Genomic DNA, 20,316 nt, shown 5'->3' on the forward strand with positions numbered 1-20,316 from the left:
CTGATCATCTACAATCAGTATCCCGTTCCTGCCTTCTCCCCATATCCCCTGACTCCGCTATTTTTAAGAGCCCTATCTAGCTCTGTCTTGAAAGCATCCAGAGGACCGGCCTCCACCGCCCTCTGAGGCAGAGAATTCCACAGACTCGCCACTCTCTGTGAGAAAAAGTGTTTCCTCGTCTCTGTTCTAACGGCATACTCCTTATTCTTAAACTGTGGCCCTGGTTCTGGAATCCCCCAACATCGGGAACATGTTTCCTGCCTCTAGCGTGTCCAAACCCTTACACACACACAAGGGGCAATTTACAATTTTTACACCAAGCCAATTAACCTACAAACCTGCACGTCTTGGGAGTGTGGGAGGAAACCGGAGCACCCGTGGAAAACCCACGCGGTCACAGGGAGAACATACAAACTCCACATAGACAGCACCCGCAGTTTGGATCAAACCCGAGTCTCTGGGACTGTAAGGGAGCAACTCTACCGCTGCGCCACCGTGCCGCACCACAAAGTTGCGGGTTCAACAGTCTTGTGACAATCGCTGGTTCTGAACATCTCTGCCCACAGGGTGCAACATCATTGCACCTGTTCCGAAACAGTATTAAACGCTGAATCGAACACAATTCAATTTCAAAGCTTCGTTTTAATTGCTCCTTTGGCACAAGCAGCTGAACCGCTCCACTAGATTCCACTCAGCTGCTTCCATTAATTTCTTCAGAGCTCTTTTGTTGGAACCTGTGTTTGACTGCGATGAGGCTTATCACAGGGCCACAGAAATTGATGGGATGGGATGCCATCTGGTTAAAAAAAGCCTTTCTTCGCTTCCATCTCTCAGTCTGTAGCCTCGTGGGCTTCATCACATCGGGAGTTCATCCAGTGCTCTCATAAACAGCGATCATTTCTCACTCACCACCTCCATCATGGTCCTTTTTGGCTCAGCCACCAAGCACGACATCCGGAGGCTGCAGCGAATTGTCTGATCAGCCAAGAAGGTTGTTATCTTCAACCATCCCCCCCCCCATCGACGAACTGTACACTGCAAGGGCCAGGAAGCGAGTGGGTAAGATCATCTCTGACCCCTCCCACCCTGGCCACAAACTCTTCGAAGCATATCCCTCTGGAAGACGACATAGCCAGACATAAAAACACGAGCAGTCGCTCTACTCAACAGCCAAAAGTCTGTAGCCTCCTTTATTCTTCACAGGTTTAAATTATAATGTTTTATTGTAATTGTCTACAGTATATCGTGTTGTTACTTGCAGGCAAAGCACCAGGGCAAATTCCTTGGTTACATACTTGGCTAATAACATTTAATCGATTGCATGCAGTGTATTGCGTATCCACTAGCATTGATTCATAAAAACGCCTTTTTTAATATATCTCTAATACACAGTGCGCATTTCATTTCGGCATCACCAGAGTGTCACAGACCCCCGATAACTGATTGCAAGCACATTTTACTTAATGTGCCTTTAAACCCCATAGTATACATTTTATTTAGTCATTGGAAAGGCAGCACAGTGGCACAGGCTGTAGACACGTTGCCTCATAAATCCAGGCACTCGTCTTCAATTCTGGCTTCCGGCGCTGCCTCTGCGGAGTCTGTACATTCCACCGGTTTTTCCTGTTCCTCCCAACGTCCCCAAAACATGCAGGTTGGTTGGTTGGTTAATTGGCTGTGGTGGGAACTGTGGCGGGTTGATGGGAATGTGCAACCTGCGGCCCCCGGGCCGAATGCGGCCCGTAACCCATAATCATCCGGCCCGCTGAGCGCCGAGCTCTGCCCGTACCGCATCCTGCGCAAAGCCGCCGGTACGGGCCCCGCACCTTCTGTCAACGCGTTTAAGAAAGAACTGCAGATGCTGGAAAAATCGACGGTAGACAAAAAATGCTGGAGGAACTCAGCGGGTGAGACACGCGAGGATTGCACGAGGCTGCCTCACCCGCTGAGTTTCTCCAGCATTTTTGTCGACCTTCTGTGAACACGTGATTTGATGCCCGCCATCCGGGGCGGGATCCGTGTGTACACGTGATAGATGTGGCCCGCCATCCGCTCACACACGTGTGTCCCGGCCCCCTATACAGTACAAGGTTGTCCAACCCCTGCTGTAGAGAAAGGAAATTAAGTTAACGTAGGGTGTGTATAAATGGGTGATGATAGACACACAAATGTTGGAGTATCTCAGCGGGACGGGCAGCATCTCTGGAGAGAAGGAATGGGTGACATTAAGGGTCAAGACCTTTCTTCAGACATATGGTCAACTTTGGTTTAAACCAGCATCTGCAGTTCCTTCCTGCATAAATGGGTGGTGGATGGTTGGCACAGACTTGGTGGGCCGAAGGGCCTGTTTCACGTTGTATTACTTTTTGACTCTAGTCTCTGTTCTAAACAGAACAACTTCATTTCATATAACTGTGTAACTACACATTCAGGGGTGGCTGAGTGGGTGGAGTTGCTATCCCACATTGCCGGAGGCCCGGGTTCGATCTTGACTACGGGTGCTGTCTGTACGGAGTTTGTACTTTCTTCCTGTGACCGTGTGGGTTTCTTCGGGTGCTCAGGTTTCCTCACACACTCCAAAGATGTGGTTTTGTGGGTAAATTGTCCGTAATGTGTAGGATAGCACTAGTGCACGGGGTGATCGCTGGTCGGCACGGATACAGTGGGCCGAAGGGCCTGTTTCCATGCTGTGTCTGAAAAACAATGATCTTCACCCTGATGGGCAAGTGTGGCCGAAGACTTCATTAAATGATGGCTCGTGTTCACTTGCTCCTCCCTTGTAGTTCCTGATTCCTGAGCTGCAGTGAATGGTGTTACAATCCTGTAACGTCTTTAGATAGACACAAAATGGTGGAATAACTCAGTGGGACAGGCAGCATCTCGGGAGAGAAGGAATGGGTGTTTTTAAAGCAGAGATAGATAGATTCTTTGGAGAGAAGGAATGGGTGACGTTTCGGGATGAGACCCATCTTCAGACTGAAAGGTCTCGACCCAAAATGTCACCCATTGCTTCTCTCTGGAGATGTTGCCTGTCCCGCTGAGTTACTCCAGCACTTTGTGTCTATCGTCAGTTTAAACTAGCATAGAAACATAGAAATTAGGTGCAGGAGTAGGCCATTCGGCCCTTCGAGCCTGCACCGCCATTCAATATGATCATGGCTGATCATCCAACTCAGTATCCCGTACCTGCCTTCTCTCCATACCCTCTGATCCCCTTAGCCACAAGGGCCACATCTAACTCCCTCTTAAATATAGCCATGAACTGGCCTCGACTCCCTCTGCGGCAGAGAGTTCCAGAGATTCACACTCTCTGTGTGAAAAATGTTTTTCTCGTCTCGGTTTTAAACGATTTCCCCCTTATCCTTAAGCTGTGACCCCTTGTCCAGGACTTCCCCAACATCGGGAACAATCTTCCTGCATCTAGCCTGTCCAACCCCTTAAGAATTTTGTTAGTTTCTATAAGATCCCCTCTCAATCTCCTAAATTTTAGAGAGTATAAACCAAGTCTATCCAGTCTTTCTTCATAAGACAGTTCTGACATCCCAGGAATCAGTCTGGTGAACCTTCTCTGCACTCCCTCTATGGCAATAATGTCCTTCCTCAGATTTGGAGACCAAAACTGTACGCAATACTCCAGGTGTGGTCTTACCAAGACCCTGTACAACTGCAGTAGAACCTCCCTGCTGCTTTACTCAAATCCTGGGAGGCATCTGCAGTTCCCTCCCACACATTTCCCGTAACAACGTTATCCGATCAGCTGAGAAGGTTATTAGCTGCAATCTTCCCTCCGTTAATGAACTGTACACTGCAAGGGCCAGGAAGCGAGCGGGCAAGATCGTCTCTGACCCCTCTCACCCTGGCCACAAACTCTTTGAATCACTTCCCTCGGGAAGGCGACTCCGGACTGTCAAAGCTGCCACAGCCAGACATAAAAATAGTTTTTATCCACGAGTAGTTGCTCTACTCAATAACCAAAAATCTGTAGCCTCCTTTTGCTCTGGTATTTTATTTAATTCACTTGTTTAATCAATAATGTTTTATTATTAATGTTTTATGTGTCATTCCTAACTGTCACTGTATGTCATGTTATCCCTTGCGGGCGGAGCACCAAGGCAAATTCCTTGTATGTGAATACTTGGCCAGTAAACTTATTCATTCATTCATTTGTGATTGTTCCAGCTAACCGCAGAACAGAACCTGAAGTTTATTGAACCTTTCTGCCGAATTGCTGCCAAAACCAAAGAGTAAGTTTTGGATTGTCAGTGTCTCTGCATGGTGTGAGTGAGGGTTGATGTGTTCCCAGCAATTCGCGTGCTATTCATTTTGTCTGCGTTTGCACTGATACTGATCGGAACCGGCTGGTTGCTGCCTTGGACCTGTCCACTATCTTTCCCCCTATACCCTCACGGGTCCCCTGGGTGGCCTCTTGCTTTACCCCAAGCACAACCCCCACAGTCCTTTCGGCATCCTGACTGACTGAGGTCACCTATGTTACTGGGGCATCTTGGTCGGCATGGACAAGTTGGGCCGAAGGGCCTGTTTCCGTGTTTTACGCCTTTGAGCACTTTGAACCCGTAAGGCAGGTCCCGAGTGCAAAAAATAAGTCCGTCCCATCTGGAGAGATCAGTTTCGGAGTTATGGAGATGAGGATCATGGCAACATGGCAGCATTTTCATCTGGTTTGGACACGCTAGAGGCAGGAAACATGTTCCCGATGTTGGCGGAGTCCGGAACCAGGGGCCACACAGTTTAAGAATAAGGGGTAAACCATTTAGAACGGAGACGATGAAACACTTTTTCTCACAGAGAGTTGTGAGTGTGGAATTCTCTGCCTCAGAGGGCGGTGGAGGCCGGTTCTCTGGATGCTTTCAAGAGAGAGCTAGATAGGGCTCTTAAAGGTACCGGCTCGGGCTATGGGGAGAAGGCAGGAACGGGGTACTGATTGGGGATGATCAGCCATGATCACATTGAATGGCGGTGTTGGCTAAAAGGGCCGAATGACCTACTCCTGCACCTATTGTCTATTGTTTTCCTACAAACCCCTGACACCCGTGTTAATCAAGAAACTGTCAATCTCTGCATTGCCGTTGATTGTAGCGGGGTGTGTGAGTGCCCCGCGTGGGTGCCCAGTGGGTGGGTTCTGCTTGTTGGGTGCTGGGTGGGAGTTCACCCGTGTGGGCGGTCTGCGTGCCGATCTAATCCCTGGCTGTGCGGTGGTGCAGTCGTATTCTGTTCCACATGATCTACCAGGGAATCTTCGAGATAATGGTGGACCAGGCACCCTTCGCTATCGAGGATTTAATGAACGAGCTGCAGGCCAGCGAGGATGAAGGCGAGTCGGCTGAGGAACTGAGGTCAAGTCCAGAGATCGTCAAGCCGACAACACCATCGGCAAAGATCAACGGTGAGGATCAAGTCAAGTCAAGTTTATTCGTCACATACACATACGAGATGTGCAGTGAAATGAAAAGTGGCGATGCTCGCGGACAGAATGGAACAGAATCACGTCTTCCGTTTTCGTTAGAGTTTAGATTTAAGAGGGTTTCCCTGCCATACTTTGTTAGTACTAGAGAGTTGGAACTTAGAAATAGGTTGAAAAGGAACATGAAAGTTAAAAATACGCACAGTAGTCGCAGAGCTGCCACGAGGGCGACTGGACAGGGCCACGCGGAATTAACCCGAAGTGTGAGAGCAGCCTGGCAGGCACGCACGTATACACACACGCACGCACACGCACACTCATACACGCACGCACACACACACACACACACACACACACACACAGATAGCAGTAGTTTTGAGTACATCCTCTGTATCACAACACAGAGTGTGAGGATTCAGCAGGAACTTGTCTGCTGCTTCTCCTCCATTCTCAGCAAACAACTTCTGACGCAAAGAAGTGGAGATGCTGGAGTCTAGAGCAAAACGCCAAGTGCTGGAGTAACTTAGCAGACCAGGCAGCATCTGTGGGAGCACACGTCACGGTGGCACAGTGGTAGAGTTGCTGCTTTACAGCGCTTTCAGCACCAGAGACCCAGGTTCGATCCTGACTACGGGTGCTGTCTATACGGGGTTTGTACGTTCTCCCCGTGACCTGCGTGAGTTTTCTCCGAGATCTTCGGTTTCCTCCCACACTCCAAAGATGTACAGGTTTGTAGCTTAATTGGCTTTTTATAAATATAAACTCCCTAATGTGTGTGTGGGTAGGCTAGTGTTAATGTGCGGGGATAGCTAGTTGGTGCGGACTCGGTGGGCCGAAGGGCCTGTTTCCGCGCTGTATCTCTAAACTGGACTAAAGGAATAGTCGGGCAACGTTTTGGGTCGGGTCTCTTCTTCAGACTGTTTGTAGTGCATTAGTGGGGGGGGTCTGCGCCTGTCTGTGTTTGGTTCAGATGCCCCGTAAGCGTATGGGCCAAACGTTGATGGTGCTTAAACATTGTGAGAGAAACTGCCTCCTCCGGCAGCTCATTCCATACACCCACCACTCCCTGTGTGAAAAGTTACCCCTCAGATTCCTGTGAAATCTTTTCCCTCCCCCATCTTTCTCCATTCTCCATGCCGTGAGGCCTCCCCACCCAACCCCCTCCCCTCCTTGCCATCTTCCTTGCCCCAGGTCTCGTTCGCCCATCCCACTCCCTACTCCCTGGACACATCTTTCCCCTCTCCCCCCCCCCCCCCACCCACCCTGGGTCTCACCTCTTCCCTCCTTCCCATCTCAAGATTCAAGATTCAGATTCAATTTATTTGTCATTTGGACCCCTTGAGGTCCAAAAGAAATGACATTTCTGCAGCCATACATTACATCTCATCACTCCACCACCTACCCCTAGAGGGTCACCTCCTTAGATTCCTCCCCCCCCCACCCTTTCCCAAACCCATGTCCTCTGGTTCTTTAATCCTCCACACTGGACAATAGACTCTGTGTGTTTGTCGTCTACCCGATCTATTCCTCTGGTGATTTTGTACACGTCTATAAGATCAATCTTCGACAATATATCCACAGGGTCGACGGAGGAATGTGTGGTGCTGCCGGAGCTGGATGGAGCCGGAGAGGGGCCAAAACATTCCCGCTACGTCAATGATGTCGGTCCCGTGCTCCAGGTAATGGCCACTCATTCAACAGGTGGTTTGGGACGTGGGGAGGAGTTGCTGTGTGCATCAAGACTGAAGCCCCCTTTTCTTTCCGTCTTTAGCCCCACCACCCCTCCCTCCCTACCCTCAGTCTGAAGAAGGGTCTTGACCTGAAACGTCACCTATCCATGTTCTCCACAGATGCTGGCTGACCCGCTGAGTTACTCCAGCACTCTGTGAAACGTCACCTATCCATGTTCTGCACAGATGCTGCCTGACCCACTGAGTTATGGTGCAGCAGCATCTATGAAGCTAAGGAAATAGGCAACGTTTCGGGCCAAAATCATTCTGGAAATAGGCAACGTTTTGGACCGAAACCCTTATGTGTTTCGGCCCAAAACGTTGCCTATTTCCTTAGTGCCATAGATGCTGCCTGACCCGCTGAGTTACTCCAGCACTCTGTGAAACGTCACCTATCCATGTTCTCCCCAGATGCTGCCTGACCCGCTGAGTTACTCCAGCACTCTGTGAAACATCACCTATCCATGTTCTCCCTAGATGCTGCCTGACCCACTGAGTTACTCCAGCAATCTGTGAAACGTCACCTATCCCTGTTCTCCACAGATGCTGCCTGACCCGCTGAGTTACTCCAGCACTCTGTGAAACGTCACCTATCCATGTTCTCCACAGATGCTGCCTGACCCGCTGAGTTATGGTGCAGCAGCATCTATGGAGCTAAGGAAATAGGCAACATTTCGGGCCGAAATCCTTCTGGAAATAGGCAACGTTTCAGGCCGAAACCCTTACGGGTTTCGGCCCAAAACGTTGCCTATTTCCTTAGTGCCATAGATGCTGCCTGACCCGCTGAGTTACTCCAGCACTCTGTGAAACATCATCTATCCATGTTCTCCACAGATGCTGCCTGACCCGCTGTGTTACTCCAGCACTCTTTTTTTTTTTTGTCAACCAGCATCCGCAGTAGCTAGAGTGTTGTTTCTCCCATGGACTGGTTTAAATTTATGATGACAGTGCCCTAGCGATCGATACAATATCTAAAAAGAATTCTCCATTTGGTCTTTGTTGGTCTGTGCATTATCTATGTGTGCTGTGCTTACAGACCTGTTTTGCTGCTGCAGGCAACAATATCATTGTTCCGATTTCGGTAGATGTGACAATTAAACGCTGATGATTCTTGTCTCCTTCCCATGGGTGACGCAGCAGGTCGAGGTCGCGTCCTACGCGGCTGCCAGTCTCTGGCGCGTGGTTGGGACGGGGATGTACTGACCCAGCGGTGGTTTTTGTTTCTGCAGTTTGACTACGGGGCTGTGGCCGACCGTCTGTTCCAGCTGTCCAGCAGAGCGGGCACTCCCACCCACAACAGGAAGCGCCTGTACAAGCTGGTGCGAAAGTAAGAGCCTCTCCTGCAAACTCTGCATCGCTCTCGGCCACAGCTCCGCGACCAGCTCGGTCAGGCAGCTTCATACTCAACGTAATACTCAAGTGATAGCAGCAGAATTAGGCCATTCGGCCCATCGGGTCTATTCCTCCTTTCAATCACGGCTGGTCTATCTTTCCCTCTCGACCCCTGACACCCGTACTAATGGGAGCGCTCTTGGTCGTCATGGGTGCATTGGGCTTCTGCTGACACTTGTGTATTGATGCTCTACCCGTTTAGAGCTACAGCGTGGAATCGAGCCCTTCAGCCCACCGACTCCACGCCAACCATCCACCTTCCGTTTGTTTGTCTCCCGTTGATGCCTTGTCCCTTCAACCATTGGCTCCGACTCACTCCCACTGTTTTACTTTAGAGATACAGCACAGAAACAGTCCCTTCATCCTACCGAGTCAATAGATAATAGGTGCAGGAATAGGCCATTCGCCCCTTTCGTGCCAGCACCGCCATTCAAAGTGATCATGGCTGATTGATCATCCATAATCAGTACCACGTTCCTGCCTTCTCCCCATATCCTCCAACTCCGCTAAATTTCAGAGCCCTATCTAGCTCTGTCTTGAAAGTATCCAGAGAACCGGCCTCCACCATCCTCTGAGGCAGAGAATTCCACAGACTCACAACTCTCTGGATGAAAAGGTTATTCCTCATCTCCATTTTAAATGGTTTACCCCTTATTCTTAACAACAACACTAATAAGGCAAAAACCCTATTTGCAACTGACCAACCCCCCAACACAAATACCACCTGAACTCCATTCCACGCAGAAATGCAATGAGTTTGCATTATTTTATACAGAAAAAATTGAAGGCATCAGACGTGCCATCAATATCACCGCTTCAAATAAAAATGTTGGATCACCACCCTATTTAGGCAAAGGTAATGTGGCAATGATGACATGCTTTAATGACATAGACTCTAAAACTCTTGTGGAAACGGTGACACAACTAAGGCCATCCACCTGCTGCCTTGATGCTTTACCTACCAACTTCTTTAAGAATGTTTTTGACTGCCTAGCAATAGACATACTGCAAATAGTTAACAGCTCTCTTCAATCAGGCAATTTCCCAAAAGCCTTGAAAACTGCAGTTATTAAACCTCTATTAAAAAAGCGGAGTCTAGATCCCTCTATTATTAACAACTATAGCCCAATATCAAACCTATCTTTCATAAGTAAAACCATTGAGAAAGTTGTCCTCCTGCAACTTAATCACTTCCTGGCTTCAACTGGCTGCTACGACAACTTCCAGTCAGGATTTCGACCTCTTCATAGCACCGAGACCGCCCTTATTAAAGTTGTAAACGACATCCGTCTTAACACAGATTCTGGCAAAGTTTCAATATTAATGCTATTAGACCTCAGTGCTGCATTCGACACTGTTGATCACTCAATACTTTTGGACAGGTTGGAAAAATGGGTGGGGCTCTCAGGCACAGTCTTAAGTTGGTTCAGGTCATATTTACAAGATAGGAACTATTTTGTTTCCATTGGTGACTTTGTATCAGAACCAACCAACTTGACGTGTGGAGTCCCGCAAGGTTTGATCTTAGGGCCCTCTTTATTCAACATCTACATGCTCCCACTAGGGCAAATCATGCAAAATAATAATATTGACCACCACTGCTATGCCTGATGACACTGAAATCTATGTAGCGCTATCACCAAATGATTATCGCCCCATAGATCTGCTGTGCCAGTGCATTGAGCAAGTCAAAGACTGGATGTGCCAACATTTCCTCCAACTAAATAAGGACAAAACGGAGATAATTGTTTTTGGTGCTAAAAAAGAAAGGCTTAAAGTAACCCAACACCTTCACTCTCTGTCCCTGAAAACTTCAAACAAAGCCAGAAATCTTGGGGTTATTATGGATTCAGATTTAAATTTCGACAGTCACATCAAATCAGTAACAAAATCGGCCAACTATCACCTCAAAAACGTAGCAAGACTAAGAGGACTCATGTCAGCTCAAAACCTAGAAAAACTTGTACATGCCTTTATTACTAGCAGGCTAGATTATTGTAACGGTCTCCTTGCAGATCTTCCGAAAAAAACTGTCAGGCAGCTACAGCTTGTTCAGAACGCTGTTGCTAGAGTTCTAACAAAGACCAAAAAATTTGAACACATTACACCAATTCTTAAATCCTTACATTGGCACCCTGTATGTCAGAGAATTGATTTTAAAATCCTGCTGCTCACCTATAAATCACTACATGGTTTAGGACCAAAGTATATCACTGACATGCTTCCACTATATAAGCCTTCTAGACCGCTAAGATCTTCTGAAACCAATCTGTTAGTGATTCCCAGAGTAAATACAAAACATGGGAAAGCAGGATTTAGTTACTATGCAACAAATAGCTGGAATAAACTTCCTGAAGATTTAAGACTTGCCTCATCTTTGACCACTTTTAAAACAAGACTGAAAACTTTTATGTTTGCTTCAGCTTTCAGCTAAATCTTAACTACATTGCACTTTTAACTTTTGTACTTTTTATAATGCATTTTTAATTTTGCTTTTCTTTTCTTTTAGTTCTATTTTATTTCATTTTATTATTTCATTTTATTGTATGACATGTTTTTATGTGAAGCACTTTGAGTCTGCCTCGTGTATGAAATGTGCTATATAAATAAAGTTGCCTTGCCTTGCCTTAAACTGTGGCCCCTGGTTCTGGACTCCCCCAACATCGGGAACATGTTTCCTGCCTCTAGTGTGTCCAAACCCTTAATAATCTTATGTTTCAATAAGTTCCCCTCTCATTCTAAACTCCAGAGTATACAAGCCCAGCCGCTCCATTCTCTCAGCATATGACAGTCCCGCCATGCAGGGAATTAACCTTGTGAACCTACGCTGCATTCCCTCAATAGCAAGAATGTCATTCCTCAAATTTGGAAACCTAAACTGCACACAATGCTCCAGGTGTCGTCTCACTAGGGCCCTGTACAACTGCAGCAGGACCTCTTTGTTCCTATACACGACGACTTTTGTTATAAAGGCCAACATGCCATTCGCTTTCTTCACTGCCTGCCGTACCTGTATGCTTACTTTCAGTGACTGATGAACAAGGACCCCCAAATCCTATTGTACTTCCCCTTTTCCCAACTTGACACCATTTAGATAATAATCTGCCTTCCTGTTTTTTGTTACCGAAGTGGATAACCTCACATTTATCCGCATTAAACTGCATCTGCCATGCATCTGCCCACTCACCCAACCTGTCCAAGTCACCCTGCATTCTCATAGCATCCTCCTCACAGTTCACACTGCCACCCAGCTCTGTGTCATCTGCTAATGTTACTTGTAATCCCTTCATCTACATCATTAATATATTTTGTAAATAGCTGTGGTCCCAGCACGGGGCCTTGCGGTCCCAGCACGAGCCTTGCGGTCCCAGCACGGAGCCTTGCGGTCCCAGCACGAGCCTTGCGGTCCCAGCACCGGGCCTTGCGGTCCCAGCACCAAGCCTTGCGGTCCGTGCCAACCAGCGACCCCATACACTGGCACTACCCTACACACTGGAGACAATTTCCACTTTTACCAAACCCCATTGACCTAGAAATCTCTCTGTCTTTGTGGAGTGTGGGTGGAAACTTGGAGCACCCGGAGAAAACCCAGCACTCCCGAGTTAGTCCCTTTACACCTGCGATTTCTGGATTCTCTCCCCATTTATAAAATGGTCCACGCCTTTATTCCTGCGACCACAATGCATGACTCCACACTTTGCTACAGGATATTCCATCTGCCACTTCTCTGCCCACTCTCCCAAACCTGTCCAAGTCCATCTGCAGAGTCCCTGCTCTCTCCGCACCACCTGCCCTCTGCACCTATTTCCGTATCATCTGCAAACTTGGCCACAAAGCCTTCAATCTGCTCGTCTAAATCAGTAATATACAACGTGACGAGCAGCGGCCCCAGCACCGAGCCCTGCGGATCTCCACAGCTGCGAGCCCTGTGCCCTCCCATTACTGACATTTTATCGTTCATTTGGTGGCCCATCGAGCTGCCATGGGAATGTGGTCTTTGAGCATCGAGGAATGTGATCTTTGGTGAAAGTGTCGCGTGCAATGCTGGGGCGGTCTGTTTCATGACTGTGGTGCATTTATTGAACCACTCAAGGGCTCTGGTGCTACCGAACGTGTATCGTCCACTAAATACTGTCCTTTTCCTCTTCTTTTTAGGTTCCGGGACTTAGCTGAAGGTGAGGATGAAGCACCGACCTATGACACGAGCTGACTCCAGCTTTAGACACAAAATGCTGGAGTAATTCAGCGGGTCAGGCAGCATCTCTGGAGAGAAGGAATGGGTCGAGACCCGAAACATCACCCATTCCTTCTCTCCAGAGATGCTGCCTGACCCGCTGAGTTACTCCAGCATTTTGTGTCTACCTTCTATTTTACCAGCATCTGCATTTCTTTCTTACACACTGACTCCAGCTTTACATGTTACTAATAGTCTGCAGTGCATTCAAGGAAACAATTAATCTCAGTGACACATTAACTCCAAAGAGTGGGAGTTCACTAGATTACTTCAGCGTGTAGAGCTGCAGGGCCCCGTCCCTGGCTCCTCATGTGAATCTTCGTGACTAGGTAGACAAGTTTCAGTTGGTATTGATGTGGATAGAGAACTGGCTGGCAGACAGGAAGCAAAGAGTAGGAGTAAACGGGTCCTTTTCACAATGGCAGGCAGTGACTAGTGGGGTACCGCAAGGCTCAGTACTGGGACCCCAGCTATTTACAATATATATTAATGATCTGGATGAGGGAATTGAAGGCAATATCTCCAAGTTTGCGGATGACACTAAGCTGGGGGGCAGTGTTAGCTGTGAGGAGGACGCTAGGAGACTGCAAGGTGACTTGGATAGGCTGGGTGAGTGGGCAAATGTTTGGCAGATGCAGTATAATGTGGATAAATGTGAGGTTATCCATTTTGGTGGCAAAAACAGGAAAGCAGACTATTATCTCAATGGTGGCCGATTGGGAAAGGGGGAGATGCAGCGAGACCTGGGTGTCATGGTACACCAGTCATTGAAAGTAGGCATGCAGGTGCAGCAGGCAGCGAAGAAAGCGAATGGTATGCTAGCTTTCATAGCAAAAGGATTTGAGTATAGGAGCAGGGAGGTTGTACTGCAGTTGTACAGGGTCTTGGTGAGACCACACCTGGAGTATTGCGTACAGTTTTGCTCTCCAAATCTGAGGAAGGACATTATTGCCATAGAGGGAGTGCAGAGAAGGTTCACCAGACTGATTCCTGGGATGTCAGGACTGTCTTATGAAGAAAGACTGGATAGCTTGGTTTATACTCTCTAGAATTTAGGAGATTGAGAGGGGATCTTATAGAAACTTACAAAATTCTTACGGGGTTGGACAGGCTAGATGCAGGAAGATTGCTCCCGATGTTGGGGAAATCCAGGACAAGGGGTCACAGCTTAAGGATAAGGGGGAAATCCTTTGAAACCGAGATGAGAAGAACTTTTTTCACACAGAGAGTGGTGAATCTCTGGAACTCTCTGCCGCAGAGGGTAGTTGAGGCCAGTTCATTGGCTATATTTAAGAGGGAGTTAGTTTGGCCTTATTGGGGATCATGTATGGCATCGAGATTGTGGAAATCAGCCATGATCTGTGGCGGTTCGAAGGGCCGAGGCCTTATTCTGCACATTTCTAGACACCCCTGTATTAGCAAATTGATCCTATATGCGGTTTTTTTGCAATTCGGACATTTCTAGACACCCAGAAGCAAAGATCCTATAGCGGGGCAAGATAGATAACTCCTGCTAAATGCAATGGGCTGACGTGTAGTACGCAACGGAACGTGGGCCTTTTTTTTCATCCATTTCCATAAACCCGACACGACTCGCAGTGTAATCAACGTTGCGGGAGAACAGTTTGTGTTAAATAAATTATAACTGAAAATGAGGAGAAGATTTTTACCAAAGAACTTTTATTTTTACGAGGATGTTTCCCTAACCGGCTTCCGTCTCCACACTAGTATCTTTGCTCCGCGGTGATGGGATCGGGAACCTTGGTGCGGAGCCGGAAGCTGGTTAAGGAAATGGGGCCGAATATTACCCATGAATCCTGCCCATGACCGTACTACATCTTGTTCGTTGAGTGGGCTATCTTGCTCGCTATAGGATCTTTGCCCGGAAGTACAAAAGAGAAAATAAACAATATAGAATATCAGTTACACAAAAAATTGCTGGAGAAATTCAGCGGGTGCAGCAGCATCTATGGAGCGAAGAAAATGGGCGACGTTTCGGGCCGAAACCCTTCTTCAGACTGATGGGGGTAGGAGGGGAGAAGGAAGGAAAAAGGGGAGGAGGAGGAGCCCGAGGGCGGGGGGATGGGAGGAGACAGCTTGTGGGTTAAGGAAGGGGAGGAGACAGCAAGGGCTAGCAAAATTGGGAGAATTCAACGTTCATGCCACCCGGACGCAAGCTGCCCAGGCGGAATATGAGGTGCTGTTCCTCCAATTTCCGGTGTTGCTCACTCTGGCAATGGAGGAGGCCCAGGACAGAGACCTCTTGTATTTTCATGGGTTTGACCTGGGTTTGATCCCAACCTCAGTCTGTGTGTAGTTTGCACTTTCTCCCTGTGACCGCGTGGGTCTCCTCTGGGAGCTCTGGTTTCCTCCCACGTCTCAAAGGCGCACAGGTTTGTTAGTAGCTTAAACTGCCCCTGGTGTACATGTAGGAAGTGGGCCTGTTCCAAGAAGGGCCTGTTCCCATTCTGTATCTCGAAACTAAATGAACGCCTTGCGATTGTGCAATTTGTCTTTGCAGGAATCTTTCCTGAAGATGCCGTTCCTTGTGACATGTCTTCAGACGAAGAAGATGAAGATGATTTTAACTGGAGGAAGAAGAAGAGGAAGCAAAGACTGGAGAAGGCTGTGACGGGGAAGGAGGAAGGAATCGGTGAGATATTTACCACACTGTGATATTGATCCCCACCCAGCTCGTCCCCCCCCCCCCCCCCCCCCGAGTTGGATTGTGATTTTACAGTCAGAGTGATCCAGTGTGGAAACAGGCCCTTCGGCCCGACTTCCCCACACTGGCCAGCATAATCATAATCATCATTTATTAGCCAAGTATGTTTAAAAGGGATGAGAGGGAATCTCATTGAAAAATATAAGATTGTTAAGGGCTTGGATACACTAGATGTTGGGGGGAGTCCAGAACCATGGGCCACACACAGTTTGAGAATAAGGAGTAAGCCATTTAGAATGGAGACGAGGAAACACTTTTTCACACAGAGAGTTGCGAGTCTGTGGAATTCTCTGCTTCAGAGGGCGGTGGAGGCCGGTTCTCTGGATACTTTCAAGCGAGAGCTAGATAGGGCTCTTAAAGATAGCGGAGTCAGGGGATATGGGGAGAAGGCAGGAACGGGGTACTGATTGTGGATGATCAGCCATGATCACATAGAATGGCGGTGCTGGCTCGAAGGGCTGAATGGCCTCTACTCCTGCACCTGTTGTCTATTGTCCATTGAAAGTCAGTTTGTGTTTCTCCAGGTAAGAAAAAGGCGGTGAAAGGGAAGAACAAGAAGAAGCGGTGCCCCAAAGGGAGGCGGCCGTCGGGGACGGGCGAGAGCGAGGGTCCATCAGAGGGGGTCGTGAAGGAGGTGCCCGATACCAAGGCAGGGTCACTCCGGGAACCCGTGAGGAAAAAGAAGAAGAGGTCGATACTGGTCGCCGGAGCTGTGACACTAGAGGGAGCGGTGGGCGGCAGTGATGAGCCAAGTCGGGGACAGGATCATCTGGCCAAGAGAAAGCAAGTCCGCAAATGCAAGCCCGACCCACGTCCTGTGGCCAGCCCCGGCGACGCTGTCTCCAAGAGGAAGAAGAAGAAGGCGTCGCTCTCCAACGGGACCAGCTGGCCCGAAGGTTCGACTCCCAAGGAGCCCGTGGTCTGCAAGAAGGTGAAGAGGGACGTGGTGAAGCTTCAGAGGCAAAGCAAGAAGCCGGCCGTTGGCAGCGAGGCGCCTGTCAGCCGGGCCGGAGTCAGGAGCAAGAGGAAGGCAGCCGAGCTGTGTGTGGGGATCGACAAGAAGCTGAAGATGAAGAGAAGTGTGAGTAGATCTGGCCCAACTCTCCCCACTTCACTGGACTCTTATCCTGCACTAAACCTTATGCCCTTTGTCATAAGGTCGTAAGTGATAGAGTTCAGTTTAGAGATACAGCACGGAAATAGGCCCTTCGGCCCATCGGGTCCGTGCCAACCAGCGATCCCCGCACACTAACACCATCCTACACACACTGGACACCAAGCCAATTAACCTACAAACCTGCACGTCTTTGGGGTGTGGGAGGAAACCGAAGGTCTCAGAGGAAACCCAAGCAGGTCACGGGGAGAACGTGCAAACTCCATAGGGACAGCACCCGTAGTCGGGATCGATCCCAGGTCTTCGGCGAGGCAAGCGTTGTGAAGCAGCAACTCTACCGCTGCGCCACCGTGCCGCCCATGATAGGAGCAGAATTAGGCCATTCGGCCCATTTAGTACCCAGCCATTCAATCATGGTTGATCTTATCTTTTCCTCTCAAACCCATTCTCCTGCCATCTCCACATAACTCCTGACCCGTACTAATCAAGAATCTATCTCCACAGCCTCCCGTGGCCAAGAATTCCACAGATCCACAACTCTCTGGGTGAAAACGTTTTTCCTCACCTCAATCCTAAACGGCCGACCCCTTTTTCTTAAACTGTGTGACCCCTGGTTCTGGACTCCCCCAATATGGGGAACATGTTTCCTGCATCCAGCCCATCCAACCCCTTAATAACTTTATTAAACATATAATAATTTTATACGTTTTGATAAGATCCTCTCTCATCCTTCGAATGGGTCGACTGAGCATATCGACAATAATAGATAACAGGTGCAGGAGTAGAGGCCATTCGGCCCTTCGAGCCAGCACCACCATTCAATGTGATCAGGGCTGATCATCCCCAATATACCCCGTTCCTGCCTTCTCCCCATATCCCCTGCACTCCCCTATTTTTAAGAGCCCTATCTACCTCTCTCTTGAAAGCATCCAGAGAACCGGCCTCCACCGCCCTCTGAGGCAGAGAATTCCACAGACTCACGCCTCGTCTCCATTCTAAATGGCTTACTCCTTATTCTTAAACTGTGGCCCCTTGTTCTGAATATATACAGGAAATTATATCTACGATATATTTATGAAAATTTGTGGCTTTTCACGTCTCGAATTTTCGAATATATGCCCAGTCGACCCATTCTTTCATCATATGTGTACATAAAATAAAGGTAGTAATGAGCTGAGCTGCGTGTTGTTGGAGGCTGTGTTGACGGTGTTGGGCTGGCTGCTTTAACCGCTCGTGGTGTTGGTGGTCAACGATGTGGTTTTTTGTTTTCAGCCGGCTGTGGCCCAGGACGAGGCCCGACCAAATGTTGTGATCCCGGCGCTGAGCGCGGCAGAACCCTGCGCCTTTGCCAAGTTTGAAAGCGCTCCCGTGCCGAAGCCCATCTTCATCAGGAAAGTGGGGGGCGTGAATTCTACTCCCAGGCCGCGGCGACGTAAGGAGGTGAGGACCCTCTCTCTCCTTCTTTCTTCTTCTCTGAGCCCTGGCTCTACTCGGGGGCCACAGTTTAAGAATAAGGAGTAAGCCATTTAGAACGGAGACGAGGAAACACTTTTTCTCACAGAGAGCGGCTGGGCTTGTACACTGGAGTTTAGAAGGATGAGAGGGGTCTTATTGAAACATTTTAAGGGTTTGGACACGCTGGAGGCAGGAAACATGTTCCCAATGTTGGGGGAGTCCAGAACCAGGGACCACACAGTTTAAGCATAAGGGGTAAGCCATTTAGAACGGAGATGAGGAAACACTTTTTCTCACAGAGAGTTGTGAGTCTGTGGAATTCTCTGCCTCAGAGGGCGGTGGAGGCCGGTTCTCTGGATACTTTCAAGAGAGAGCTAGATAGGGCTCAAAGATAGCGGAGTCAGGGGATATGGGGAGAAGGCAGGAACGGGGTACTCATTGGGGATGATCAGCCATGATCACATTGAATGGCGATGCTGGCTCGAAGGGCCGAATGGCCTCTACTCCTGCACCTATTGTCTATTGATCCACAAACGTTGCTCCTTGTTGGGTGTGTGGGCAGGTTTACAGCACGTTGGCCGTCTGCCGGGAGATTGTCGAGAGCAGAGAGACACTGGGGAAGGGGGAGTGGCCTTGGCGGCTCTACAGTGCCAAAGATCATTCCTCGTTCTTGCTGTCAAAGGCAGCATCTCCCACTGGAGATAGACACAAAATGCTGGAGTAACTCAGCGGGGCAGGCAGCGTCTCTGGAGAGAAGGAAGGAATGGGTGAGGTTTCGGGTGGAGATCCTTTGTCTGAAGAAGAGTCTCGACCCCAAACGTCACCCATTCCTTCCCTCTCTCCAGAGACACCGCCTGTCCCGCTGAGTTACTCCAGCATTCTGTGTCTACAAATCGCTGAACATCTCCGCTCGGTCAAAGGCTTGGCGATCGTTTCGCCCAACACCTCCGCTCGGTCCGCAATAACCAATCTGATCTCCCGGTGGCTCAGCACTTCAACTCCCCCTCCCATTCCGAATCTGACCTTCCTGTCCTGGGCCTCCTCCATGGCCAGAGTGAGCACCACCGTAAATTGGAGGAGCAGCACCTCATATTCCGCTTGGGCAGTTTACACCCCAGCGGTATGAACATTGACCTCCAATTTCAGGTAGCCCTTATTGTCTCCTCCCCTTCTCAGCTCTCTGGCTCCTCCTCTTCCTTTGTTCTTCCCACCCCCCACCCTACATCAGTCTGAATAAGGGTTTCAGCCCGAAACATTGCCTATTTCCCTCGCTCCATAGATGCTGCCGCACCCGCTGAGTTACTCCAGCACTCTGTGAAACGTCACCTATCCACGTTCTCCACAGATGCTGCCTGACTCGCTGAGTTACTCCAGCATCTGCAGTTCCTTGTGACCCCATAAATAAACCATTGTGTTTCCACCAAGCTTGCAGCTGACTGCACCCTCAGACCATTCCTGGAGCTCGACATCGCTGGGCCCTGCGTGCTTTTTTTTAACCAAGAGGCCTTTGCCAAACGTCCCTGCTGTTTTTGAAGTATGTTCTTTTTCTTCTGCTCCCACAGATTAAAATCAGGTCGACTTCTACAAAGAAAGTGCGTTTTGGATTGAGAAAGAACACAACAGCAGGTAAAATGTGCTATCAGGCAAGACAGAATTACCCACTGAGTGTAGCTGTCATTCCCTGTACAATTCCCTCCCTGTCTATTGCACAAAGGACGTGTTTGCAGCAGAGAGGGCACAGAAAAGATTCACCGGGATGCTGCCTGGACAACAGGGCTTGAGTGGTCAGGGGAGAAGGGGGAGGCTGGGTCCATTTCCCAGGAGTGGAGCAGAGGAGGCTGAGGGCGTGACATGGTAGGGATGTATATAACCACCAGAGGCATGGATCCCCTACAGTAGGGGAAGATACACGCAAAATGAAGAAGGGTCTCGTCCGAAACGCCACCCATTCCCTCTCTCCAGAGGTGTTGCCTGTCCCACTGAGTTACTCCAGCATTTTGTCTCTCTGTGAGCTGTTTGTTGGGTGAGAACGAGAAGCTGGTGCGACTTGGGTGGGGAGAGAGAGGGAATGCTTGAAGTTAGAGAAATCAATGTTCACACCACTGGGCTGTAAGCTGCCCAAGCGAAATATGAGGTGCCGTTCCTCCCATTTGCGTTTGGCCTCAGTCTGACAGTGGACGAGTCCCAGGACAGGAAGGTCAGTGTGCGAATGGAAAGGTTAAGGGGGTTAGGTCCAAATGTGGC

General features: G+C 49.0%; 1 protein-coding gene across 2 annotated transcripts in view; it reads left to right on the forward strand.

Annotated features, from left to right (window-relative positions):
* The window catches only part of LOC129703077 (ribosomal RNA processing protein 1 homolog A-like), a 32,228-nt gene that overhangs the window by 10,730 nt on the left and 1,182 nt on the right, over positions 1-20,316 (forward strand). For both annotated transcript variants that reach the window (XM_055645272.1, XM_055645271.1), the window contains exons 7-15: positions 4,180-4,244; positions 5,223-5,404; positions 7,004-7,101; positions 8,382-8,479; positions 12,700-12,719; positions 15,300-15,431; positions 16,028-16,584; positions 17,890-18,057; positions 19,635-19,698. In XM_055645272.1, the coding sequence (XP_055501247.1) occupies positions 4,180-4,244; positions 5,223-5,404; positions 7,004-7,101; positions 8,382-8,479; positions 12,700-12,719; positions 15,300-15,431; positions 16,028-16,584; positions 17,890-18,057; positions 19,635-19,698 (1,384 nt within the window). The remainder of the gene's footprint in view (positions 1-4,179; positions 4,245-5,222; positions 5,405-7,003; positions 7,102-8,381; positions 8,480-12,699; positions 12,720-15,299; positions 15,432-16,027; positions 16,585-17,889; positions 18,058-19,634; positions 19,699-20,316) is intronic.

This window comes from Leucoraja erinacea, chromosome 13, assembly GCF_028641065.1.
Source record: "Leucoraja erinacea ecotype New England chromosome 13, Leri_hhj_1, whole genome shotgun sequence".
In the NCBI taxonomy this organism is placed as follows: Eukaryota; Metazoa; Chordata; class Chondrichthyes; order Rajiformes; family Rajidae; genus Leucoraja; species Leucoraja erinaceus.